Genomic DNA, 27380 nt, shown 5'->3' with positions numbered 1-27380 from the left:
AAGCGGTGAGTACGGCGGCCTCCCGGCGGGCCTCAGGCGGCCTCCAGGCGGCCTCCCGGCGGGCGTCAGGCGGGCCTCAGGCGGCCTCCCGGCGGGCCTCAGGCGGCCTCCAGGCGGCCTCCCGGCGGTCCTCAGGCGGCCTCCCGGCGGCCTCCCGGCGGCCTCAGGCGGCCTCCCGGCGGGCCTCAGGCGGCCTCCCGGCGGGCCTCAGGCGGCCTCCAGGCGGGCCTCAGACGGCCTCAGGCGGCCTCCCGGCGGGCCTCAGGCGGTTAACCTAGCTGTTAGCTTAGCTGATAACAGTTAGCATAATCCAGTGCTGCCGCCGGTGTTTGGGCGGGTAACCCGGGAGCTCAGCTAGCTGATTAGCATGTTAACTCGCTGATTGGTCCCAGCTGGCTGAGGCAGGTAAACTAGTTAGTTAGTTTATAATTTAACTAGCAGGCTGATGGGTTTTGGCGGTTTAGCTGGCTAACATTAGCTGCCTGTTGCCCAGCAGGGGTCACGTGCACCACGTTGATTTAACACGTAATGAGCCCGAAGTACTCCTGTTGTTGTTGTTGTTGTTGTTGTTGTTGTTGTTGAACATTTCAGTTGAAGCCTGAACTCGGTCTGAAACGTCTTTTATTTTTTTTTTGACAACTTTCATTCCATTTGTAAAAGAAAAAGAGACATTTCACTTCTTCTCCACATCTGGACCACTTTGGACGGAATCTACATTAAAAACAAACAGCACTCAGACAGGTCAAACCTGGATTAAATAATCCCAGAGGGACTAAATATTCTCTAAAACACAGTTTCTGATTTGTGAAACCTTTATTCTATTTGTGAAAAGTTAAAAAAAGGGACATTTTGTGAGTGACAGGCTGAAGCTGTGCAGTTTTATTGGCTGCTGATATCAAACCTGAGTGTTTGACCCTGGTTGGTTTGAACCCACTGATTGATGATCGATTGATTGATTGATTAGTAACCTGATAATCCACCTCTGGTTTTATGTAGAAGTGTTTTTCCTCCTTCGTCCATGGACAGACTGACTGACGGATGGATGAGGGACAGCTGCAGCCAGATGTTCAGACTGTTTGATGGGTGATCAGGTGTGTTTGCTCTGAGGTTTCTAGTGAGGAGGTGCTGCACTGCTCTTGTACACCAGCAGGTGGCAGACTGTTTGTGTGCTGGAGGTTTAGACAGGAAACAGCTGCTCTGTACGAGTTTACATCTAAAGTCATAGTCTGAAGGGGTCGATGCTGAAGAACCTGCTCCTGTGGGCTTTTATTGTGGCAGAGTCGCCTGGCAGGTGGATGATGTGTTCACTGACACGGATTTTAAATCTGAGAAATAAACACTCTTGTTTGGTTTCATGAGTTGAAGTAAAACATCAGCTGTTGCATTTGTATTTCTGTACACAGTTCTGTTCTGTCCTCTCCCCTGGTTCTGTTTGTTGGTTCTGTTTGTGCTTCTATTATAATAATATAATAGAAGGTTCTGCTCCCTGGTTCTGTTTGTGCTTCTATTATAATAATATAATAGAAGGTTCTGCTCCCTGGTTCTGTTTGTGCTTATATTATAATAATATAATAGAAGGTTCTGCTCCCTGGTTCTGTTTGTGCTTCTATTATAATAATATAATAGAAGGTTCTGCTCCCTGGTTCTGTTTGTGCTTATATTATAATAATATAATAGAAGGTTCTGCTCCCTGGTTCTGTTTGTGCTTCTATTATAATAATATAATAGAAGGTTCTGCTCCCTGGTTCTGTTTGTGCTTCTATTATAATAATATAATAGAAGGTTCTGCTCCCTGGTTCTGTTTGTACTTATATTATAATAATAGAAGGTTCTGCTCCCTGGTTCTGTTTGTACTTATATTATAATAATAGAAGGTTCTGCTCCCTGGTTCTGTTTGTGCTTATATTATAATAATATAATAGAAGGTTCTGCTCCCTGGTTCTGTTTGTACTTATATTATAATAATAGAAGGTTCTGCTCCCTGGTTCTGTTTGTGCTTATATTATAATAATATAATAGAAGGTTCTGCTCCCTGGTTCTGTTTGTACTTATATTATAATAATAGAAGGTTCTGCTCCCTGGTTCTGCTCCATGTGTGATGGCACTTTGAGTGACCCCCTACTTTATGTAACCCTCGGTGACGGTTCCTTTCGGTAAAATGGTTTCTGGGTAATCTGTCGTGGCTGGGAGGTCTTTCTTTGGAAACAGAGGGGCAGCTCCCGGACCGGACGGCCAAGAATGGAACCATTCTGCCGGGCTTATCGGTCGGCCCGGCCCGGCTCCTCATTGGCTGCCTGTGAATTGTTCTGTGAGGTGGAAAACCCGCTCGCATTCTTATGCGATGAGCCGCGGCGTCGCTCGGAGGCTCTGCCTGTCAGTCGGACCTCGGGGTGCTAATTTTCCATCAGAGATGTTTTATAGAGGTGCTGTCATCCTGTAATGCCTCACAGCACCAGTAATTATCCAGAACACGACCCGGACGGGCCCACGAGGCCGCCTCAGCCTGATAATCAGCGACTCTGCAGCTGCACGTCCTGTCCTCACCGCTCACACGAGCACAGAATAGAACACGGCCCGGTTACACAACAGAACCTCACCACTAACTCCTCACAGTCAGAACACCATAGGACACTTTATTTATACAGTTCACACAGGAAGTGACGTTCAGAGAACTTCACAATAAAAGAAGTTACGTAAAAAAAATAGATTAAATAGAGTGAGGGTGAAGAACATCACAGAGGAACCCAACAGTTTTTTTTATTTTATACACTTTATTAATCCCCGAGGGGAAATGTCTTCGCTACAGCAGGGGGGCTCTCAGGGGGGGCTCTCAGGGGGGAGATGCTGCAGCAGGCTGCCACTAGCGCGGCGCCAGGTAACCTGACCTGAGGTGCATGTTTTTGGATGATGGGAGGAAGCCGGAGAACCCGGAGAGAACCCACGCAAGCACAGGGAGAACATGCAAACTCCGCACAGAAAGGCCCAGGACCGGATTCGAACCTGGAACCTTTTTGCTGTGAGGTGACAGTGCTAACCACTGCACCACCGTGACGCCCAACAGTTCAACATGAACAGAACCAGACTCAGAGGTGGACAGACTGGTGGACAGACTGGGTTTGTAGTCAGTGGTTTGCAGCTCTCTGTCCGTCCGTCCGTCCCTCGCCTCTACATATTCAGCAGCCTGATGAAAGGAGGTCGTAGGTCTCTGGAGCTGCGGTCAGGTGTCGTCTCTAAAGAGTCTCAGGGGACATCTGGAAGACACATGAAAGGTCTGGAGTCCACTGAGGCCTCTTCAAGGCTGAACTGAATGATGGAGCAGAGAGACGGCAGGACGAGGACAGAGGAGACGGACGAGGACAGAGGAGGAGCATCTCAGATGGATCTCTCACTCTGACGCTAAAATCTAAAAAGTCCAAGTCCCACCTCTGGTGTCTCCACGCAGAGGGACAGAAATGTGCCTTCCTCTGACTGAGACCCGGCGGCCCCCCCCTCCCCACGGATCACAGAAGCTCCTCCCACTCATTATGTTCACTGTCACGCAGCAGCAGCAGCAGCCCTGAGCGCTGCAGGAAGTTGGAGGCGGAGCTAACGTAGATCAGCTCTGTGTTCAGGCCCGGTTTTGGCTGAACACACACATTCCTGCTGCGGGCCGACGGTCGCCGACGAGACTCACATCACGGCTTTATGTCCCAGTTACACACAGGCACGCCAGACATCGGGTCACCCGGTACTTCGGGCTCCGCCCACCGCCGCCGGGTCGTTCTCCACCGAGATCTCTGTTTTGTCTCGGTTTATCATGAAGGTTAATACTCACCGAGTAGTTTTATTTTCATGTCTTGCTGAACCGGGTCGGTGAAATGTTCTGCTGAACCGGACCTGGTTCTGACTTATTGGTCCAGTTGTTACCGGATTGTTGTTGTTCACGGCCGCTCTGCGCTCGTTTACAGGTGTGTTTGTCGTCAGAGGAGTCGGAGGCGGACGAGCAGCGGCATGGAGGCGGAGCGGCAGACGAAGGTGAGCAGCAGACTGGTTGTCGTGGAAACGGCCAGACCGTCCGACTGTACCCGCTGCAGTGGATCCGGGTTCACCTGTGTGTCCTTACCTGGTTCGCTGCATCAGGTGGCATCACACTACAGGTTCTGTAGGCTGCGGGTTTGGATCTTTCTGTCACCATGGTTACAGTCTGTGCTCCTATTGGTCCAGTCCAGGTCGGTTAGAAACGAGGCTGCGGAGTTTATTTACGTCGACCGACTTGTTGCTTCGCTGGTGTGACCAGGTCCTCAGGTGTCTGCAGCTGGACACACGCACACGCACACGCACACACACACACACACACACACACACACACACACACACACACACACACACACACACACACACACACACACACACACACACACACACACACACACACACACACACACACACACACACACAAAGACAGACACACACACACAAAGACAGACACACACACACACACAAAGACAGACACACACTCACAGTCACACACACACACACACACACACACACACAAAGACAGACACACACACACACACACACTCACTCTCACTCAGTACTGACACTGTTTATCATTCATTTGTTCTGATGTCCCCTCGTGTCTTCTCCCTGGAGACACCGGGGGTCCCTCTGCAACCACTAAAGACCCTTTGAGGACAAAGGTCAGTGATTTTGAGGGGGGGGACCAGCTGCCACTCAACATTAGTAGAGACAACAATGTCCCAGAGTACGGCAGCAGCAGTTTTATACTGTCTGTTTGTTTGTTGTGTTCATACAATGTGACGTGTTTCAGAGAGCGATCAGTTCTTCTGCTGCTGTTTGTCTATGTGAGTCTGAGACCTCCGGGCGGAGAACCTCCGAGACCTCCGGACGGAGAACCTCCGAGACCTCCGGACGGAGAACCTTTAGTTTTATGCAGTTTAGAGGGGTAGTGTGAATGTCACTGTCGTGACTGTGGGCGTGGTCAGTCTCCAGGAATGTTGGACGTGTTGGCCGTCCCCTCGGTAGACTGGATTTGGGCGAATCCCTCCCAGCTGCTGTCTGATGAAATGAAAACACGTCTATGGTCTCCAGCTGTTTGTCTTTCTGCTCTCTTCAGCCTGAAGTCTTTAAAAGCTTTAAAACCACCCTGAAGTCTTCTGAAGGAGCTCAACTCTGATCTCTCAATAATCACTTTTCATTTCAAAATCTGCCTGTTTGCATAAAGTTGTCCTCCCTCGGAGTCTCTGCAGGTGTCCATTGCTCCTCCAGAGACTGGTGTTGAACGTTTCCAGCTGTAGTTCGGAGGATTCGGTCTGACCTGTGTGTACGAGCAGCTGCTGTATCCATCACTCAGCGCCCGCCCACACAGATATTCAACCAATCAGATTGCAGCACAGACACCTTCAGTCAGGAACAAAACTACCCACTAATGTAGGGGGCGCTGTCACCAAACACATCAACATGTTGAAAGGAACATGTGAAGGAATTTAAGGCTAATTGATATCACTAATCCTCTCTTTGATTGGCTGACAGTTTTCTGAGTGACACATCCAGACCAAGCACAGGTTTTACTTGCGGCCTGTTGACTCCATGTAAAATGTCGGACAGGACGAGACGCATGACATCACCGTGAGTCTGTGATGTCACAGACTGACAGGAAGTCCAAACGGGCTGCGTGTATTTCTCTGAGGACTGAAACTCTTTTCCGATCAGCGCAGAGTAGAAGGTGTTCACTGCTCTGCTGCTATTTAAAGACCCACTGTCCAAAAAAATGTCCTCACAACTGCTGCCAACAGCCTGTGTGTGTGTGTGTGTGTGTGTGTGTGTGTGTGTGTGTGTGTGTGTGTGTGTGTGTGTGTGTGTGTGTGTGTGTGTGTGTGTGTGTGTGTGTGTGTGTTGGAGCAGCTGTTTGTGTGGCTCCTGGGCTTCAAACAGACCAGTGGGAGGAGCTTCAGTCTGAGTTTTCAGTCCAGCAGCTCCTCTGAGCACATGCTGCTGTGTTCAGTGTGCTATCTGGAGGTCTGGAGGTCTTCATCTTGTCCGGATCAGCTTCAGTTTGGATTACCTTGTCACCGAGGGTGAGTGTCTTCTCCTCCTGCTGTTTTATTTATTTATTATTTTATTCATACTGAGAGGAGTGTCTTAAATGTTCCACCTGCTGCATGAAAAGCTGTAAAAAAAAAAAAAAAAAGAGGATCTTAAAAGTGGTAAACCTGAACTGGATCTCAGGGATCTGAAGGACTCTGTGGTCCTGGAATTCCTGGAATGTCAGGGAGTTTTATGGGAGGAGTTTTCAAGGTGAATGAGAGCAGCATCAGAGCAGAACTGATGTGAACACCAGAATGAAACGCAGTCTGGATATAAAAGAGTTCGTAGCTTCAGGTCTGTAAAATGGTTCTGATCCAGAAGTGTCTTCAGCTGCAATACCATCGAGTGCCACTAGAAGTCGGCTCCAAAAAGCCTCCGGCTCCATAGACTCCCATTCAACTTCTCTCATCAAATCCAAAGTGAATAAAATGTGTCCATCAGTTATCTCGGTGTTGTTAGCTAAAGTCACTCCTTCTTCTTAGTTTTCTGGAGGTCCATCTGAAAATAATCCCTCATTCATTAGAAAAGAAGATTCAAGGAGACCTGTTTTTGGGGGCGTGTCTGTTTGATTGACAGGCCTGTGGTGCAGTCAGGTTACAGCTATCGGTGGGCGGGACGTAGTATTGTCAGGTTTCCGATCAGATCGGTCAGATCCACCGCTGGCTCCTCCCCCAGCTCGTCCAAATATGGTCACTTCCTGCTCCAAACCAAAGATGGTGATGGACAGAATCCGAAAACAACGGGTGATGTCACTGTTGGGGTGTAACTACTTCAACATCCAAGTCATTCATATTAATGTGTGTGTGTGTGTGTGTGTGTGTGTGTGTGTGTGTGTGTGTGTGTGTGTGTGTGTGTGTGTGTGTGTGTGTGTGTGTGTGTGTCACTGAAGGGCTCAGCTGCTGTTCGAGGCTTCAACTCTCTCGTTTATTAGTTTAGAGCTCTAGTTAGGAACACATCATGTCAATGAAAATCCCCCAGAGAGAGTCTGACCTGAAACACGGCACACACACACACACACACACACACACACACACACACACACACACACACACACACACACACACACACACACACACACACACACACACACACACACACACACACACACACACACACACACACACACACACACACAAACACGGGGACAAGCTCCCACCTGCAGCAGCTATGCAGCCTCTGGATAATTAACCCCCTCACATATTTTAAACGCCTCAGTGAGATGCTGTGTGTGTGTGTGTGTGTGTGTGTGTGTGTGTGTGTGTGTGTGTGTGTGTGTGTGTGTGTGTGTGTGTGTGTGTGTGTGTGTGTGTGTGTGTGTACATTGAGGTGATGGATGTGTGTGTCCTCCTCTCAGCTCATTGGTCTCCGCGGTGATCAGGCGTTTTCGGAACAAATGTTTTTAAGAACTGAAGAGGTTCTAAGTTGTTGTTGTTGTTGTTTGCATTCACACCGCCAATACTAGCTGTGAAACGACGACGTAGGTGTTGTTTGCCGGCCGGTGTAGCGTTTCACCACTTATTTTTTTGTATTCCTCCAAGTGAGGAAATAAAGTTTTCAGTTTTTGTCGATCTGGTTGAAATTCATTAAAAAAAATTTTTTTGTTTCATTCAAAGAGAGTCAATAAAAATACAAATTTAAAGTCTTGTATTGTGAACCATGTGCAGGGACGTGTTGTGGCTGAAGTCGGATGATCAAACTTTAGATAAATAATCCAGAACAACCTTCAGCGCTTCAACAAACCGACCAGTAAATGAAGCGTATTTCCATATTTCTCCTGGTCGAACTGACTTTGTTCTCCGTATGGCGTGTCTGAGCTGGATGTTCACCTGCAGGCTGGAAACTTTTCATTTCCTCCCCAGCTGCCTCGCAGTCGCCCGTCCTGTCTCTGGTTTTACCCACAATGCACTGCGCTGTTCGGCAGCAGCGGCGGAGAGACGGATCGTTCCACACGTGGACCCGAATACTGAGCAGGCAGTCTCAAATACCGCTGACCTTTGACCTCAGAGGAACACACTGTTTCAGTCAGATGTAAAACATCACGAGCCCCCGCCCCCTCCCCTCCCCTCAAGTCATCATTGAAGGTCAAAGGTCACCTCGGAGTCTGGGGCCAACATGATGAATTTCTCCCTTCTCCGTGAAGGGTGGAATAGTGTGTGTGTGTGTGTGTGTGTGGCGGGGAGAGGGAGGTGGGGGGGGGGGGACATAACATGAAAACAACAATAATAATAATTGATGAATAGATATCTGGTCATTACATCTTTACAGCTGTTGCGCTGCATCGCTTTGTTTGAAGAAGTGTTCCTCTCCTCCTCCTCCTCTCCCTCATCCTCCTCATCCTCTCCCTCCTCCTCCTCTCCCTCCTCCTCATCCTCTCCCTCTCCCTCTCCCTCCTCCTCCTCCTCTCCCTCCGCCTGTTTGTCCCTCTGTTGTCACTTAATGTGACAGGAAACAGACACACAGTGAACACAGACACAGAGCAGGTTAATGGGGTTAATGGTGTCTCTCAGGAGATCAGTCAGTGGAGGTGGAGGTGCCCCCCTCCCCCCTCCCTCCCCCAACACATGTTCAGGAAAACATGTTCATAGTGTTGTGATGTCATCGGCTGATTGTCGACACGTCTGTTAAAATGTGACGGTGAACATCTTCAGTTGGCGTCGCGTGTTGCTCGTTGGCGTCGCGTGTTGCTCGTTGGCGTCGCGTGTTGCTCGTTGGCGTCGCGTGTTGCTCGTTGGCGTCGCGTGTTGCATGTTGCTCGTTGGCGTCACGTGTTGCATGTTGCTCGTTGGTGCTGCGTGTTGGTGGTCGAAGGGTTTTATTGAACATGATCAGGAGACCAACAGGATTAATACTGAAGCTGATGAAAAGGATATTTAATTGATCATATTGATCACCAAAGCGTCTCCGTCTGTCACATCCGTCACACAAGCTGATTATCTGCTGAGTCATCTCTCAGGGAGGTCACGGTCAGCAGTCCCGAACTCAACCACACCTGCAAATCTGTTTATAACAGAGTTCATGATGCTTACAGAGGTCTGCCAGCAGAGGGAGACACAGAGACAGACGAGGCCAGGAGGAAGGGGGAGGGGCCGGGGAGGAATGACTGGCAGCTAGTGGGCGGGGCTTAACATGTGAGCGGTTCAACTGTGAGTTCCAGCAGTCAGAGCTGTGGGGACAAGAGACACTAACACAGCACAGAGACAGACAGACGCAGAAAGACAGACAGACAAACAAGGTGTAAAATGTCTCTCTGGATTAACCAGCTGCTGATACACTGCACACATCATGGTAAGATCACTAACTTCACTCTCAGCGTGTGTGTGTGTGTGTGTGTGTGTGTGTGTGTGTGTGTGTGTGTGTGTGTGTGTGTGTGTGTGTGTGTGTGTGTGTGTTGTAAGGGTTGTTGTGACGGGGGAGGGGACAGGGTGTTGCGTTTCCATGAAGGTGTATGCTTCAAACATTTGTCCTGAGGTGTGTGTTCTGTTGGTTAAACAGTCATTACTGTCTGTGTGTGTGTGTGTGTGTGTGTGTGTGTGTGTGTGTGTCAGTACATGTTAAACACACACCTTACAGGATCTCAGCAGTGTTGCCATTTTGTCTGTCAGAACTTTAGTTTCCAGATACATATGACCTGCCGCACTGAATTCTGGGTAAAATGCAGCAGCAGACATGAATGTTTGTGTGCTGCTGCACAACATATCAGTGTGTGTCCCTCAGCACCTCCTGTAGTCTGTCTGCTGGTCCTGGTTCTGCTCCTGGTCCTGGTCTGGTGTCAGCTGACCCTGCTGATCAATGAGGTCATACCTTCACCTTCACCTTCACTCATTGATCTCTTTGTGTTGAGTTGTGATGAAATGTTATTGATCTGAGTCTCGACCTGAAGGAGTGATAAAAAGGAGGCGGAGCCTGACAGACTCCGGATGTCATACCTTCATAGGAAAGATGTTGGTCCCTGATCAATAAGCAGGTTTATTGTCATTGACTTCTGCCTTGACCTTCAGTCCTGTCACTCTGATTGGAGGATTGATCTGTATGGAGAGTCACGGTAAATCTATCAGGAGGGTCCGGATCACAGCTGAGACCTGGACCCATCAGAACCTCCTGTTACTTTATCACTTCAGGACAGCCTGTTGTTGTTGTTGTTGTTGTTATTATTGTTGTGTTATATGAAGATGTTGATGATGAAGATGAAGCTGTAGTACGGCGTGGTGTTGTTGTTGACCAGCCGTCCGTCCTCAGCAGAAACAGACATTGACGATGCGTCGGCGCTCTTCCTCCCACACTGTCAACTTCAGACGTGTCTGGACGTGTGCAGGGGCTGCTGGGTAAAAAGAGGGAGGGGTCTGAGGAATGTTGAGGTGATGAGTGAACAAGTGGCAGCGCAGAGAGGAAGAGGAGGCGACAGCTGTCAGAGAGGAAGAGGCGGTCAGAGAGGAAGAGTCGGAGAGGCGGTCAGAGAGGAAGAGTCGGAGACGGCGGTCAGAGAGGAAGAGTCTCAGGTCTGCATGTGGATCATGTTTAACACAGACATTGGCCCCGCCCCCTGATGGGAGCTGTGTTCCTGCCACTTCTCAGGTCAGGTGTCACCTGCAGGCTGCAGCTCCACTGGAAAGGCTTTTATTTCTGCGGTGTGTCAGCAACAGGAAGTGCTCGTTGTCCAGGTGTTGAGTGGGACGGACCACAGACAGAGTCCTAGTCTCAGATCCAGTGTTGGTCTCTGACAGATCTGGCCTGAAACCTGAACCCCCCGTCCCCCCTGCCAACGTCTGGGATCCCAACAACCCCCTCTTCCCCCCTCCCCGCCTGAATTTAACACCAGAAGAAGAACTGTGACCTACTTCAGCTGAAACCTGCAGGGTTTTATTCTAAAATCACAGATTGTCTGTAAAAACCCAAAGATCAACAGAAGTTCAAACAGCAAAAATATCTCCTTTTCATCCAGCAGCCCTTCATCCTCTCCTCCTCATCATCAACACAGTTTTCTCCCCACTTTCAGCTGTAAGACACTTTTTCTTGAATGAATGTGATTTTTTTTTAAACCATCTTATTTTGACAGCAGCTGCAGCCTTTGTTTTCTATATTAGAGGTTTCTATGACGTGCAGCAGGATTATTATCACAGGAAATCAACACATATGACTCTTTATCAGAGAGTTCTGATTCCTGCAATTTTAACTGCAAAGAAAGTGACTTAAAACTTCATGACATTTTTGGTAAAAGCTGAAAAAAACCTGAAATTGTGGAGGAACTGATTTTTTTAATATAATAAAAGAATATATTTTTGTATTAATGATGCACGCGATGAGGGACCTCTTCATCATCCGCATCATCAGATAGATAGATAGATAGATAGATAGATAGATAGATAGATAGATGAGGGATAGATAGATCATCCGCATAGATAGATAGATAGATAGATAGATATAGATAGATAGATATAGATAGATAGATAGATAATAGATAGATAGATAGATAGATAGATAGATAGATAGATAGATAGATAGATAGATAGATAGATAGATAGATAGATAGATAGATAGATAGATAGATAGATAGATAGATAGATAGATAGATAGATAGATAGATAGATAGATAGATAGATAGATAGATAGATAGATAGATAGATAGATAGATAGATAGATAGATAGATAGATAGATAGATAGATAGATAGATAGATAGATAGATAGATAGATAGATAGATAGATAGATAGATAGATAGATAGATAGATAGATAGATAGATAGATAGATAGATAGATAGATAGATAGATAATAGATAGATAGATAGATAGATAGATAGATAGATAGATAGATAGATAGATAGATAGATAGATAGATAGATAGATAGATAGATAGATAGATAGATAGATAGATAGATAGATAGATAGATAGATAGATAGATAGATAGATAGATAGATAGATAGATAGATAGATAGATAGATAGATAGATAGATAGATAGATAGATAGATAGATAGATAGATAGATAGATAGATAGATAGATAGATAGATAGATAGATAGATAGATAGATAGATAGATAGATAGATAGATAGATAGATAGATAGATAGATAGATAGATAGATAGATAGATAGATAGATAGATAGATAGATAGATAGATAGATAGATAGATAGATAGATAGATAGATAGATAGATAGATAGATAATAGATAGATAGATAGATAGATAGATAGATAGATAGATAGATAGATAGATAGATAGATAGATAGATAGATAGATAGATAGATAGATAGATAGATAGATAGATAGATAGATAGATAGATAGATAGATAGATAGATAGATAGATAGATAGATAGATAGATAGATAGATAGATAGATAGATAGATAGATAGATAGATAGATAGATAGATAGATAGATAGATAGATAGATAGATAGATAGATAGATAGATAGATAGATAGATAGATAGATAGATAGATAGATAGATAGATAGATAGATAGATAGATAGATAGATAGATAGATAGATAGATAGATAGATAGATAGATAGATAGATAGATAGATAGATAGATAGATAGATAGATAGATAGATAGATAGATAGATAGATAGATAGATAGATAGATAGATAGATAGATAGATAGATAGATAGATAGATAGATAGATAGATAGATAGATAGATAGATAGATAGATAGATAGATAGATAGATAGATAGATAGATAGATAGATAGATAGATAGATAGATAGATAGATAGATAGATAGATAGATAGATAGATAGATAGATAGATAGATAGATAGATAGATAGATAGATAGATAGATAGATAGATAGATAGATAGATAGATAGATAGATAGATAGATAGATAGATAGATAGATAGATAGATAGATAGATAGATAGATAGATAGATAGATAGATAGATAGATAGATAGATAGATAGATAGATAGATAGATAGATAGATAGATAGATAGATAGATAGATAGATAGATAGATAGATAGATAGATAGATAGATAGATAGATAGATAGATAGATAGATAGATAGATAGATAGATAGATAGATAGATAGATAGATAGATAGATAGATAGATAGATAGATAGATAGATAGATAGATAATAGATAGATAGATAGATAGATAGATAGATAGATAGATAGATAGATAGATAGATAGATAGATAGATAGATAGATAGATAGATAGATAGATAGATAGATAGATAGATAGATAGATAGATAGATAGATAGATAGATAGATAGATAGATAGATAGATAGATAGATAGATAGATAGATAGTAGATAATAGATAGATAGATAGATAGATAGATAATAGATAAATAGATAGATAGATTAATAGATAGATAATAGATAGATAGATAGATAGATAGATAGATAGATAGATAGATAGATAGATAGATAGATAGATAGATAGATAGATAGATAGATAGATAGATAGATAGATAGATAGATAGATAGATAGATAGATAGATAGATAGATAATAGATAGATAGATTAATAGATAGATAGATACTTTATTAATCCCACAATGGGAAATGGTTTCGCTACAGCAGCATTATAAATACAGGAAAAGCAATAAAACAACAGTAAAATATTAAATATAAAAATGTACAGTATATACAATAAAATAGAATAATTAAATTAAATTAAAACTAACTAAACAATAGTGCAAAGATTTAAACAAACAAGAAAACAGACAACCAACAGTGTTATTGTGTGATGGATTTTGCCAGAGGTGAGTTATTGTACAGTCTTATTGCGTCATCATCAGTGTGTAGAGACGGATGTGGTCTCGGCCTCAGGTTACTGCGGCAACAGGATGAGGAAGGTGATGAGGATGATGTCCGGGTCTGACCTCAGATCAGTAGGACTGAAACGTTTTGGCTGTGAATGTTGAGACGCATCTTCACCCCCGACATCATGACTTCTGACGGTTGGGGCTCGGCCCCTCGGGGCCCCTGCAACCTCCCCAGCACCCACACAGATTAGCTTGGTCCTTAAATCAAGTGGCGTCCCAGAGGGAGAGGAGCTTCACCTCTTTACCTCCACTCAGAGCGGCCTTGAAGTCTTTGTGCTCAGCTCACTGAGCAGCATGAGAATTATTCAGAGAGGTGTGTGTGTGTGTGTGTGTGTGTGTGTGTGTGTGTGTGTGTGTGTGTGTGTGTGTGTGTGTGTGTGTGTGTGTGTGTGTGTGTGTGTGTGTGTGTGTGTGTGTGTGTGTGTGTGTGTGTGTGGATCATCTGGCCAACTGTCAGGTCTCCGCTGTGGGAAAAAGTCTAATCTTCTGTTTTAAGAAAAACTAGCTGCAGGTGGAGGTCGGGGCTCGGCCCTATCAGTCTCAGCTCTGAGGCCTCTTTGCCCCGCCCCCTCCCCTTCCTCTCCCTCCTCCTCCTCTTCTCCCAGCAGCCCCAGCTGCTCTTATGGAGGTGTGAACTGCTGTGAAAACACAAGAAACAAAAAGACTCAGCAGGTCTGTTGTTGTTGTTTTCGTTCTGCGGTTGCGGTGAAAAAAAACCCCAAAGAAGAAGAAACAGGACGGCAGCAGTTTATTCTGAAAGGTTTCAAATGAAAGCTTTTTGTTGTGACTCTGATGCTGGAGCTCAGTGAGGTCAAAGGTCAAACCTGCAGCCGCCTCCAGTCGCTGTGTTTTCAGAGCAGGTGTGTGTGTGTGTGTGTGTGTGCATACAGTGTGTATATGTGCGTGATGGTGATGTGTCCTGACAGGCTGGTATCTGTAACATTCCTGTTTGTGTTATCAGTGAGTCGTCTCCTCTTCTCCCCCTCGACCTCCCCGGCAGCCGCTCTCGCGCTGTGATTGGTCCACAGCGTAGAGTAAAGGCTGTTCCACGCCATGCGGCCGTTGTGACTTTTTCGTTCCCGCTCGGTGATCCGTGGAGCGAGTTGAGATCAGACGGACGAGAACCGGCGCGTTGAAACAAGCCGCGGCACGTCGAAACCATCCGAGAGGAAACGTGGAGACGAGCTCAGGAACTCTCCGGAGGTTCAACGGGTCTCCGGAGAGCATCGTCTCATTCAGAAATCTGACGTCAGACAACAGAAAATCTTCTCACACCCACTTACAGCCCAGTGTTCCTGAGCCCATGCAGTGATTTCCACTAAAGAATCGTGGCTGTTTTAAAAGCGGTATCGCCTGAGGACCCAGACAAACATCAGGTTTTGGGTCAAACTCTGGTCAACAGAGACCCTAACTTGAGTTTAGCTGGTTTTTAGCAAAATTAGCTGTTTGCTAGCATTGTTAGGTGGTTGTCGGTGAGGGGGCGTGGCCTCACTGTGGTCGGAGGGGAACGTACAGATGTGCCGCCTTCATAACATTTGATGGTTTTAGCATGTGGACGATTGTGGATCTGACTCAAGCCGACAGCTGCTCCGTCCTGTCACGGCTCACTTAGAGCGGGGTCAAAGGTCACGTCTCCCGTGGGTCCCTCTCCTTCGTAGCTCCTCCCTCCCGACGCCGTGTCACTGCGATTGGTTACTAAAAAAGATCACGACCTCTCCTGTTTGGAAGCCATGACCCCTTTTATGGTCTGAATGACTTCAACCTGCTGCAGACTCCTCCTCCTCCTCCTCTTCTTCACCATCCTGCTCCTCCTGCTCCACCACCACCTCCTCCTCCTCCTCCTTCACACCCTGCAGGAACTGGTTTGATCACTCAGGTCCCTCCAGGGTGAGTCCGGATGCCGCTGTCTATTCATCAGAACCAGCCGAACCCGAACGGTTGGTTTAGTTCACTAGTAGTTAATCCATCGGGTCATGAATCGCCAACCTTCAGTCCTCGACCGCAGATCCTTTAAAACATCAAGAGTCACTACTTACAGTTTAAATAAAGTTTTATTGAAGGAGCGGCAGAGTCGCACTGTAGCTCCAGATCGGTGTCCTCCAGCAGCCAATCACATCTGTTGATCCCAGACTGAACACAGGCGACAGGATTTCACTCCATCAGCTGTCAGAGCATTGATTGATTTATCGATCGAGGGATTCATTTACTTTTAGTTCAACCAATCCGTTGACGGTCTCGTATAATCTCGTCCTAGTTTAGAGTCGGATTTGTTTTTACTTCGGCGCGCGGTCACATGGACACTGTGTAACCATGGTAACCATACACAATAAGAATGGAGACTGGAGCTGTAACCACGGTGACCTCACACCTTCGTCTCCGTGTGCTGAAACATGTTGATCAGGTGTGTCCGGTCGCTCCTGGTATCAAACCTGTGTGTGTGTGTGTGTGTGCGTGTGTGTGCGTGTGTGTGTGTGTGTGTGTGTGTGTGTGTGTGTGTGTGTGTGTGTTTGTACTGAGTCAGTTTCCATGGTGACGGTCAGTTGTTGTTTTTATGCAAGTTAAAACAGCTGACTCTGAATCAGAGCGCAGCACGGGAAGCGGCTTTAATCCACCGGTTTGACCTCTGACCTCTGTGTAATGGATCAGTTTGTGTTGTGGTCGATCTCAGGAGGGGAAACTCTTCTGTTTTTGTTTTCTGAGTCAATGAAACACTGTGACGCTGAATGAAAGTAAAAATGCTGGTTTTACGACTGGACTCTGGTCCGTGGAGGATAATGAGGTTCTTATTCAGAGTGGGTGGCCTCTCCTTCTCCCATGGGAACCTCACTTAGCCTGCTTTGATGCCCCCCTCCCCCCGACTGAGCTGCAGTCTTTACACTATAATCCTCACTTTTGTGATTCCTGTGGTTGGATTTCATTCGTCTGTGTTTTCACTCAGAAACAAGCAGCAGTAAAGACAGGAAATCTACAGTTTTTTTGGTCTGAATGGTCATTTTTTTTAGAGAGAAAACTGTCTCTGTTGTCTCACGCATCCTGAAAAAACCTGGAAAAAACCTGGAGCGTTCCAGGAAACTGAGTAGAAACAGGAGAAACGTTGAGGCGCTGAACGGTCCGATCTGACCAGCAGCTGAGAAGGATGTTCGGGCAGAGACTTTTAATGCCTCACAAAGCCGTGGGCCTTGAACGCACCATGACTCACATGCAACAGCTGCTGCCTGAATAATACAGGAGAAAGTCACTCTGACACACCTGTTGCAGTGAAAGCTGTTTAAGCCTGAACGCTGTTTAAAAGCCTCTTTTACTCTTCAGACACAGAAGACAAAGGTATCATCTTTACAGGTTGTTGGTTCCTGATTGACAGAAGGACAGACTGTCCATCGTCCACATGTGGTCACATCCTGAATGTGACTCTGATCTAAACTGCTGATTGTTTGATCTTCTGCGTGTCGGGTTCAACGTGTGAAACATCCACCTTTTACAAATCTGGAGCTTCTCTGCAGCAACATCCAGATTTGAAGCATCGTCTGCTGTCATGGCAACGACTTTGTGTTCTATCAGAATCAGATTTATTGGACAAATTCCTTCCAAGTCTTCTCTACATATATGATATGATTCTGGACAGACGGAGGGAGACTGACAGCTGACTGATGGAGGACGGAAACAAACGGGAGGAGAGGATTCCAGTTTTGGACTGTTTTGGACTTGATCATTGACAGGTTTTGGACTTGGTCTTTGACAGGTTTTGGACTTGGTCTTTGACAAGTTTTGAACTTGGTTTTAGACAGGTTTTGGACTTGGTTTTGGACTTGGTCTTTGACAGGTTTTGGACTTGGTTTTAGACAGGTTTTGGACTTGGTTTTGGACTTGGTCTTTGACATGTTTTGGACTTGGTTTTAGACAGGTTTTGGACTTGGTTTTAGACAGGTTTTGGACTTGGTTTTAGACAGGTTTTGGACTTGGTTTTGGACTTGGTCTTTGACATGTTTTGGACTTGGTTTTAGACAGGTTTTGGACTTGGTCTTTGACAGGTTTTGGACTTGGTTTTAGACAGGTTTTGGACTTGGTTTTAGACAGGTTTTGGACTTGGTCTTTGACAGGTTTTGGACTTGGTTTTAGACAGGTTTTGGACTTGGTCTTTGACAGGTTTTGGACTTGGTTTGAACTTAGTTTTGGTTAGTGTGAAGCTTATTTCAGACCTCTGAAGTGTCAGTTCTTCTCTATGGTTCAGGTCTGGTATCGAGCTCGGTGACACACTCTGTATTAATGAAGTTGCTGAAGGGAAGGAGAGAAACACTTTTTGGCTTTGGAGTCGTGTCTGCTCTGACTGTTACTGTAAAATATTTACAACTACAGAACCGAGTTCTCTGCTGAGACATGTCTATAAATATCTGTCGTTTTAAAAGTGATGAGGATGTCCAGAAGCTGCTGCAGGTGTAAACACAGCATCATGTCCGCACAGTCCACTGTATGTTGGACGTCAGTGAGCGTCTGTTTATATTCAGCCTGGTTGTATCCTAAAATTTTTAGCACGATGCTGTTTGAAACTCTGCCTACTCCGTCTTTGTTTTTGGCGTCAGCAGTTTGAACTCATGATCAAAAATCCCCCCCGCTCCCTGCAGCCGGCGTCATCTGATACCCCGCTGCTAATATTGGCCTCAGCCCTACATTTGGGTGCCAGTTGTTGTGCGTGCATCTCAGCCGGCTGAGTCATGTCCAGAATATTCAGTTCAGAAGAGGCTTAATGCAGGTTTAACTCTGGCTGAATACTGGCTGAATACTGGCTGAATGCTGGCTGAATGCTGGCTGAATGCTGGCTGAATGCTGGCTGAATGCTGGCTGAATACTGGCTGAATACTGGCTGAATACTGGCTGAATGCTGGCTGAATGCTGGCTGAATGCTGGCTGAATACTGGCTGAATGCTGGCTGAATGCTGGCTGAATGCTGGCTGAATGCTGGCTGAATGCTGGCTGAATACTGGCTGAATACTGGCTGAATGCTGGCTGAATGCTGGCTGAATGCTGGCTGAATGCTGGCTGAATGCTGGCTGAATACTGGCTGAATGCTGGCTGAATGCTGGCTGAATGCTGGCTGAATACTGGCTGAATGCTGGCTGAATACTGGCTGAATGCTGGCTGAATGCTGGCTGAATGCTGGCTGAATACTGGCTGAATACTGGCTGAATACTGGCTGAATACTGGCTGAATACTGGCTGAATGCTGGCTGAATACTGGCTGAGGCTGAATGCTGGCTGAATGCTGGCTGAATACTGGCTGAATACTGGCTGAATACTGGCTGAATGCTGGCTGAATGCTGGCTGAATACTGGCTGAATACTGGCTGAATGCTGGCTGAATGCTGGCTGAATACTGGCTGAATACTGGCTGAATGCTGGCTGAATGCTGGCTGAATACTGGCTGAATACTGGCTGAATGCTGGCTGAATGCTGGCTGAATGCTGGCTGAATACTGGCTGAATACTGGCTGAATACTGGCTGAATGCTGGCTGAATGCTGGCTGAATACTGGCTGAATACTGGCTGAATGCTGGCTGAATACTGGCTGAATGCTGGCTGAATACTGGCTGAATACTGGCTGAATACTGGCTGAATGCTGGCTGAATACTGGCTGAATGCTGGCTGAATGCTGGCTGAATGCTGGCTGAATGCTGGCTGAATGCTGGCTGAATGCTGGATAAGGAGGATAAGATCTTCTTGATGTCTCCTGTGATTCATCTGCTTGGAAACCAGAGAACAGACAGTTCAGAAGCTGCCTGAGAATCTGTCTGTTTTTAAGTTTCCTCTGGTATCCCAGTGATCAGTGATGTTTGTCTGAACTCCCATGATGCATTGCAGGCAGGAGCTGCTCACACACAGTTCATCCAGCTCTCACTAAACACTAGTAGCAGGTAACTGCAGCTAATTAACATGAAGCTGCAGCTGCTGTCAGTCAGAGTGGTTTAACATTAGAGGTCTTAACATGTGGAACTAAAGAGGAAGAGGAGGAAGCAGAAACACACGGCTGCACCTAAACTGCTAAAGTCATCGTGCAAATGTGTGTCATCACACACACACACGTGTACCGGCTGTTATTTTTACTGACCAGTATCTGCTACTCCCAGACCAGTGGATCCAGTTACCGCAGCAAATGGGGCCTCCCAGCCACACCTGCAGGGGCTGCTGGGTGCGTCCTCTGTCAGCCTCAAATGATGAAGAGCTACTTTTTGTTGACAAACATCAAACAGGTGTTTGTTTCGAGGCGTGTGTTACAGACGTGACGGACACATGCTCCTGCTGGAGTCTGCAGCCGACGTGACAGTCCAAAACAAACAAGTATTTACGTGTGTCCTTCACTTCCTTTCAGGACTCTGACTCTTTGGACCGCTGCATCCAGACTGCTCTGGCAGCCCTCTACCCGCCCTTCCAGGCCACGTCCCCGACTGTCCTCTGTCAGGTCCTCAACGTGGTGGAGAGCTGCTACAGAGGAGACAGCCTCCGCTACCTGATCCACTTCCTGCTGCCCGCAAAGACACTCTTACAAAACCTCCAGCAGGATGCCTGTGTGAGTATCTCTGATCTGTGTGAGAGTGAGGACAACCATCCCCTCTGTATGGACTACCGTCCTGTGTAAGAACTACTGCCCTGTCTCCAAGGGCTACCATCCTGTCTCTAAGGACTACTGTCCCGTCTCTAAGGACTAGCGTCCCATCTGTAAGGACTAGCATCCCATCTCTAAGGACTACCGTCCTGTCTCTAAGGGCTACTGTACCTTCTCTAAGGGCTACCGTCCCGTCTCTAAGGACTACTGTCCCGTGTTTAAACAGTCGGTCCTCAGCTGACAGAACGTGGACCATCCTTATGTTTGTTGTCAGGCAGATGATCCTTGTGTCTGTGATGTAATGACTTTCACTGATGAGTCAAACAGCCCCGCCCCTTCCGATCCTGTCTCCTCTTGCCTGTTGGGGCGAGTTTGTGTAGTGGTCGGTCGAGGTGACGCTCGTCTCCACTCTCTGACATCATCGTCTCCTCCTCCTCCTCCTCCTCCTCAGGTGCAGTACTGCGACCTGGTGTTTCATCATGAAGGCTGGCCTCTGTGTGTCCACGAGAAGGTGATTGTCCAGCTCTGTCCTCTGGACCAGCGCCTCCTCTGTCCAGGAGACTTCTACCTGCTGGTTTCTCCTGCTGCTGCTCCGCGAGCACACAGCGCCTCCTGCAGGAGCAGCGTCTCCTTCGCCCCCCGCCTGCTCCTGTGCAGCGTGTCGGCCGGCGACCACCATGTGGAGCAGCAGGAGGTGTCGGAGGTAGCTCTGCGCTCCCTCTTCAGCATGGCCTGGCTGGACTCTGTCAACAGGGAGAGGGAGCAGCGGGGAGCGTCCAGGCTGGAGCGCTGCCTCCTGTCGGCCCACGGAGACGTCTTCAGGGTCCCCTGGGAGGACCTGGTCTACCCACAATTCATCAGCCGGCCCCGCACCGTTCCGAAGGAGGACCAGGAGTCCTCCGTGAAGGACGGACATGCGCAAATCGACGCACCGCATGAAGACCGCATGAATACGAACTCAAGTCAGGACAAGAAGCTCCTCCCACCCTCAGAAAAAATCAACCAATCGCCAGCGAGCAGCGAGGGCGAGGAGTCGGAGGGCGAGTATGTGGAGCTGACGGAGCTTCCGCTGCCCCGCTTCTCCCCACAGAAAGGCTCCTTAACCCAGTCCATCAGCCTGCAGCACCGGGCCCGGACCAGCACACACACACACACTGCACACACACACACAGCTGCAGCAGCACACACACTCTCTGCACACACACACTCCTCCGGTGTGGAGGACAGCTCCCCCACTGGGCTCTGCTCCCGGCTCATCGAGGAGAACTTCAAACAGGACTGCGGTGGACCGGTCGTCCTCACCCCCGTCTCCTCCTCCTCTTCCTCCTCTTCCTCATCCTCTGCTCCTCCTGAAGTCGTGGGAACCTCCAGAACAGAAGGTACCGAATCAGGAAGGAGTCTGAATCTGCACTCTGAACAGATAAAAGAGGGGGAGGGGGAAGAGGAGGAGGAGAGAAGGGAAGACAGAGACCTGACGAAGATGAGGCATGAAGCCGTAGTGTTAGTCGGTGAGGGTGAAGAGGAGGAAAAACAGGAGGTGCAGGAGGAACAGCAACAGTTGGATGAGGCGAAGTGTAGGTGGGATGAAGAGGAGGATGAAAGTGAAGAGGGAGAGGAAGGGTTGGATGAAGATGGCGAGGAAGGGGCACAGGAGGTGGAGGTAGAGGAGGAGGTTCAAGTCATAGTCATGCAGCAGAGTCCAGAGAGACAGGAGGAGGAGCAAGTGAGGAGAGGAGGAGGAGAGATAGAAGAGGAAGAGAGAGGATGTGGAGAAAAGTACATAGATGAACACTCTTATTCTGAAAAGAAAACACACCGCGAGGACTTTTATTCTGAAAACAAAACACACAAGAACTCTTATGCTGAAAAGAAAACAAACAACGAGAACTCTTATTCTGAAAACAAAAGACACACTATGGACTTTTATTATGAAAGTACACTAGAAACACATCCCAAGTACTCTTATTCTGAAAAGAACACGCACGAGGACTCTTATTCTGAAAACAAAACACACAAGGACTCTTGTTCTGAAAACAAAACACATCAGACACAACCCAAGGAGTCTTATTGTGAAAACAAACGACAAACACAACCTGAGGGCTCTTATTGTGAAAACAAACGACAAACACAACCTGAGGGCTCTTATTGTGAAAACACGATACAAAACCATCCTGAGGACTCTTATTATGAAAATACAATACAAACACATCCTGAGGACTCTTATTGTGAAAATACGATACAAACGCATCCTGAGGACTCTTATTGTGAAAATACGATACAAACACATCCTGAGGACTCTTATTGTGAAAAGAATCTACAAACATACCGTGTTGACTCTTATTATGAAAACACAATACAAACGCACTCCGAGGACTCTTATTGTGAAAATACGATACAAACACATCCTGAGGACTCTTATTGTGAAAACACGATACAAACGCATCCTGAGGACTCTTATTGTGAAAATACGATACAAACACATCCTGAGGACTCTTATTGTGAAAAGAATCTACAAACACACCGTGTTGACTCTTATTGTGAAAACACAATACAAACGCACTCCGAGGACTCTTATTGTGAAAACACAATACAAACGCACTCTGAGGACTCTTATTGTGAAAACACAATACAAACGCACTCCGAGGACTCTTATTGTGAAAACACAATACAAACGCACCCTGAGGACTCTTATTGTGAAAACACAATACAAACGCACTCCGAGGACTCTTATTGTGAAAACACAATACAAACGCACCCTGAGGACTCTTATTGTGAAAACACAATACAAACACACCCCGAGGACTCTTATTGTGAAAACACAATACAAACACCCCCTGAGGACTCTTATTGTGAAAATAACCTACAAACACACCCTGAGGAGTCTTATTGTGAAATGAGAACACCTCTGAGACACCTGCAGGAGTCCAGACCTCCTCGGAGCGTCTCCTCCCTCAGGTCTGATCCCGAGGAGTCGGAGGGTGGACAGGAAGAGAAGGAGGAAGACGAAGAGGAGGAGGAGGAGGTTGGTGGAGGAGGAGCTGCAGAGCGACAGACTGAAGGTACACAAAAGTTTCTCCTCATCAGACCTTTTTCCTCTTTTCATCCCACAAACCATCGACTCTCTCTGTTCTCCTTTGTTACCTCCTCCTCCTCTGATTGGCTGAATTCCTCCTCCTCTTCCTCCTCTTCCTCCTCCCCATCTGCCCCCCCTCAGTACTCACCCTGACTCCGCCTCCTGTTCTAACCCCTCCCCTGGTGGTTGGTCAGTGTTGATAACCAGCTGTTGAACAGCTGATCTGATGTGTAAAGGCTCATTCTGCTTCCTTCCCATCACTGCGTTCTCTGTGTCTGCAGGTCCAACAGAACCAGAACCACCAGCAGCTGTCCCCGCAGTCCCAGTCCAGCTGTCCCGGTCGTCCCAGTCCAGGTTCTACCGCCTGCTGCTGAGGTCCGGAGCCGTGTGTCTGCCCGGTGAGAGAATATCATGTGTGAACCAGGGGTCACGTGAAGTCCTCCACAGGAGGTCCAGCTGCTGGTTACAGATGTTGAGCAGCTGCACTTCAAAACTGGGACCGGTTCTGTGACCCATGTGAAAACGAGTCTTTCTTTACATACCATCTCAGCCTAACATATATGTAGATAACATGTTATCATCACATGTTGGGACCGAGCAGGTGGAGGCAATGTGTGTTTTAAACGTGTCCAACGGTGTGTGTCTCTCTGCAGGGACCAGGGACAGAAGTGGACGAGCTCTGCTGACCGTCTGCACCTCCGGCACCGTGTGGTCCAACCTGGACTGTGACGGCGCCGCGCTGCACCGCCTCATGCTCTACTACGCCTCCACCCTCAGGTATGGTAGGAGGCTCCGCCCTCCTCACAGCTCCCGCTCAGGTGACTGTGGACTTGTTCTCCCTCTGACATCACTTCCTCTGTGGAACAGGAAGGAGGTGCGAGCATTGGGGCTGACAGTGCTGGTGGATGCCCGCAGAGACAGCCCCGCCCTCCCGCTGTGCTCCGCCCTCCGGTGGCTGCAGGTGAGTCCGACTGAATTTATGAAAAACATAAACTCAACTGAATAAATAATAAAGCTGCAGCTCATCCAATCAGCTGACTGATCCATGAATAGAGGGAGGAGCTGTGATTGGTCAGCGACCAGCAGAGGGCGTCGATACGACTTCCTGAGGACACGATCATATCTAATCAATATGTATTGATCACAGGTGTTTCTCTCTCTGCTCTCTCTCTGTGTGTGTGTGTGTGTGTGTGTGTGTGTGTGTGTGTGTGTGTGTGTGTGTGTGTGTGTGTGTGTGTGTGTGTGTGTGTGTGTAGGAGGACTCTCCACGCTCTGTCCACACTGTTTTAATTCTGGTCAATAAGGACTCTGGATCTCTGCGTGTGGACAAACCTGCAGCCACAAAGGTAACACCTGACACCTGCTGCCCCTGTTGACTGCTGTTCACAGTGCAGACACCAACATGTGTGTGTTTGTGTGTGTTTGTGTTTGTGTGCAGGTGGAGGTGCTCAGCTCTCTGAAGTCGGTTCAGAAACACGTGGAGCTCCAGCAACTTCCTGCAGAGTACGGAGGATCGTTCATCTTCAGTCAGAGCAGCTGGATCAGCTTCAGATCGGTCAGTACACACACACACACACACACACACACACACACACACACACACACACACACACACACTCCTGCTATTTCAATATGAAGACAGTTCCAGCGGTCGAACGTTTGTTTGTCCCTGAAATAAAAACGTGTGTGCAGATCTGTGATGTCACACAGGAAGTTCATGTCTGTTTGTCGTCTGTGGTCATCAGCGGGTGGAGCAGCTGACCAATCAGTGTGAAGACGTCATCCAGCTGCTGCAGAAAACCATCGACACCCTGCAGACCACACCCCTACCTGATGCTGCCCAGGTAACACACTACACACACACACACTGAACACACAACAATAGGAACGTTGGACGTAGTCCAGGACGGTGTCCCGGTGTCCACAGGACAAGATGGATCCTTTCTACTTCATTCAAACTGATCAGTGATCACTGCGAGAGCTGCAGCCAATCAGGGTGCAGCTGACAGGTTCTCAGGTGAACCTCTGTTCCGTCTCTCTGTTCCAGGACGCTCAGCTGCTGCTGTCCAGGTACAAGGCGCTGATGGGCAGCGTCCTCGAAGACAGACGATTGGTCCAGCTGCAGCAGGAGGGCGGGGCCTCCCTGTCGAGGCTCCGCAGGGAGGAGGGCGGCATGACGGAGGAGCAGCGGGCGGCGGTGGAGGCGGTGGCGTTTCTCTACGAGCAGGTGGACGAGCTGCTGCACCGCCTGGTGACTCTGTCCAACTCCAGGACCCAGAACCTGGACTTCATCGTGGACTTCAGGAGCCTGGAGACGGGCTTTAGCCAGGTCGGTGTGAGCACGCTCAGTACGCACACACACACCTGTGCAGGTGTCAGAGCCAACTCCACCCGACATCCAACTCAACTCAAGTTTTTGATTCAAAAACAAAAAGTCTAGAAGCAAAGCGAATTTGTTTGAAATGTAAATAATTGTATTATTTGTTTACATATTTTTACTTTCAAACTTGATCTTTGATTGAAGTGCCGAATCTTTTTCTCTCAAAACTGTTTTTTTTTATGCCAGACAGGTCAACTGAACTCTGTGTGTGTGTGTGTGTGTGTGTGTGTGTGTGTGTGTGTGTGTGTGTGTGTGTGTGTGTGTGTGTGTGTGTGTGTGTTCCCTCAGGTGAGCTCCTGGCTGGAGGAGGTCGGTGAGGTTCGTCTGAAGACTCTCGATGAACCGGAGGATTCTCTGGAGCTGCTGAACAGAAAACAGACGGACTTCAAGGAGTTCTACACAACTGCATATGTACGACACACACACACACACACACACACACACACACACACACACACACACACACACACACACACACACACACACACACACACACACACACACACACACACACACACACACACAGTCATAACTGTCCACTCCTGTCCGTCCTCAGGACCAGTGTAAGCGAGGTGAGGCCCTGCTGGCTCGTCTCCAGTCGTGGGACAACGTGTCCTCAGCTGACCTCCACGTCTACGAGGTCAAAGTTCAATCCTTCTGGGCGCAGCTGCAGGACTTCTCTCAGCGGGTCAACAGCACCGGGCAGAACATCGAGCGAGCTGTCCGACTGTTCTGCTTCCTGGACCAGGTACCCTCCCTGAGAACCCCTCTGGTGGTTCTGTTCTCCGTCTCTCAGTAGAACCGGGTTCTGATCCGAGAACAGAAAAGAACCTACTGAACCATGTTTCAGAAATCTCACTTTAGTTCAAGGAGGTCTGGAGCTGGTCCTCCTCCTCCTCCTCCTCATATCGTGTCCCTGCAGTGAAACTGACAGCTTGTATTGAGGCCAGGAGGAAAAGGAGAGGGGGGGGGCAGAAGTCTTTGTAAAGGACGAGGGGGACAGGGCCTTTGTCCTTATGACTGTACTGTAGCAGGGAGCTGTGTGTGTGTGTGTGTGTGTGTGTGTGTGTGTGTGTGTGTGTGTGTGTGTGTGTGTGTGTGTGTGTGTGTGTGTGTGTGTGTGTGTGTGTGAGCCCCCCTCCACTCTCACTTTGTCTTGTTGTGATTGGACGGCCTGCTATTGGTAAAAACATGAGCGTCTGTCAATCTGAGTTTTTTTCGGAGACAGGCCCTGGTGGCCCTCAGCGGTACTTCACTACTGTCACTTTAAGAGGCATCAGATCACAGACTGTTTCTAAAAGAGTTCGTAGTTTCAGGTCTGTAAAATGGTTCTGATCCAGAAGTGTCTTCAGCTGCAATACCAGCGAGTGCCACTAGAGGTCGGCTCCAAAAAGCCTCCGGCTCCATAGACTCCCATTCAACTTCTCTCATCAAATCCAAAGTGAATCAAATGTGTCCATCAGTTATCTCGGTGTTGTTAGCTAAAGT

General features: G+C 47.4%; 1 protein-coding gene across 1 annotated transcript in view; it reads left to right on the top strand.

Moving 5' to 3' along the window:
• The first annotated feature begins 3975 nt into the window (after positions 1–3975).
• The window catches only part of plekhg4 (pleckstrin homology domain containing, family G (with RhoGef domain) member 4), a 32681-nt gene continuing 9276 nt past the window's right edge, over positions 3976–27380 (top strand). The window contains exons 1-12 of the mRNA XM_069718379.1: positions 3976–4014; positions 20206–20403; positions 20891–21818; positions 23794–23910; positions 24166–24289; positions 24380–24473; positions 24769–24858; positions 24951–25067; positions 25258–25356; positions 25560–25841; positions 26181–26303; positions 26449–26640. Of these exons, the coding sequence (XP_069574480.1) occupies positions 3991–4014; positions 20206–20403; positions 20891–21818; positions 23794–23910; positions 24166–24289; positions 24380–24473; positions 24769–24858; positions 24951–25067; positions 25258–25356; positions 25560–25841; positions 26181–26303; positions 26449–26640 (2388 nt within the window). The 5' untranslated portion in view covers positions 3976–3990. The remainder of the gene's footprint in view (positions 4015–20205; positions 20404–20890; positions 21819–23793; positions 23911–24165; positions 24290–24379; positions 24474–24768; positions 24859–24950; positions 25068–25257; positions 25357–25559; positions 25842–26180; positions 26304–26448; positions 26641–27380) is intronic.

The sequence above is a fragment of the Brachyistius frenatus genome, unplaced genomic scaffold, assembly GCF_029030835.1.
Source record: "Brachyistius frenatus isolate BFR_SWC_R1_liver_20210118 unplaced genomic scaffold, ASM2903083v1 Contig_191, whole genome shotgun sequence".
Lineage (NCBI taxonomy): Eukaryota > Metazoa > Chordata > Actinopteri > Embiotocidae > Brachyistius > Brachyistius frenatus.
This window is presented reverse-complemented; position numbering and strand designations above follow the sequence as displayed.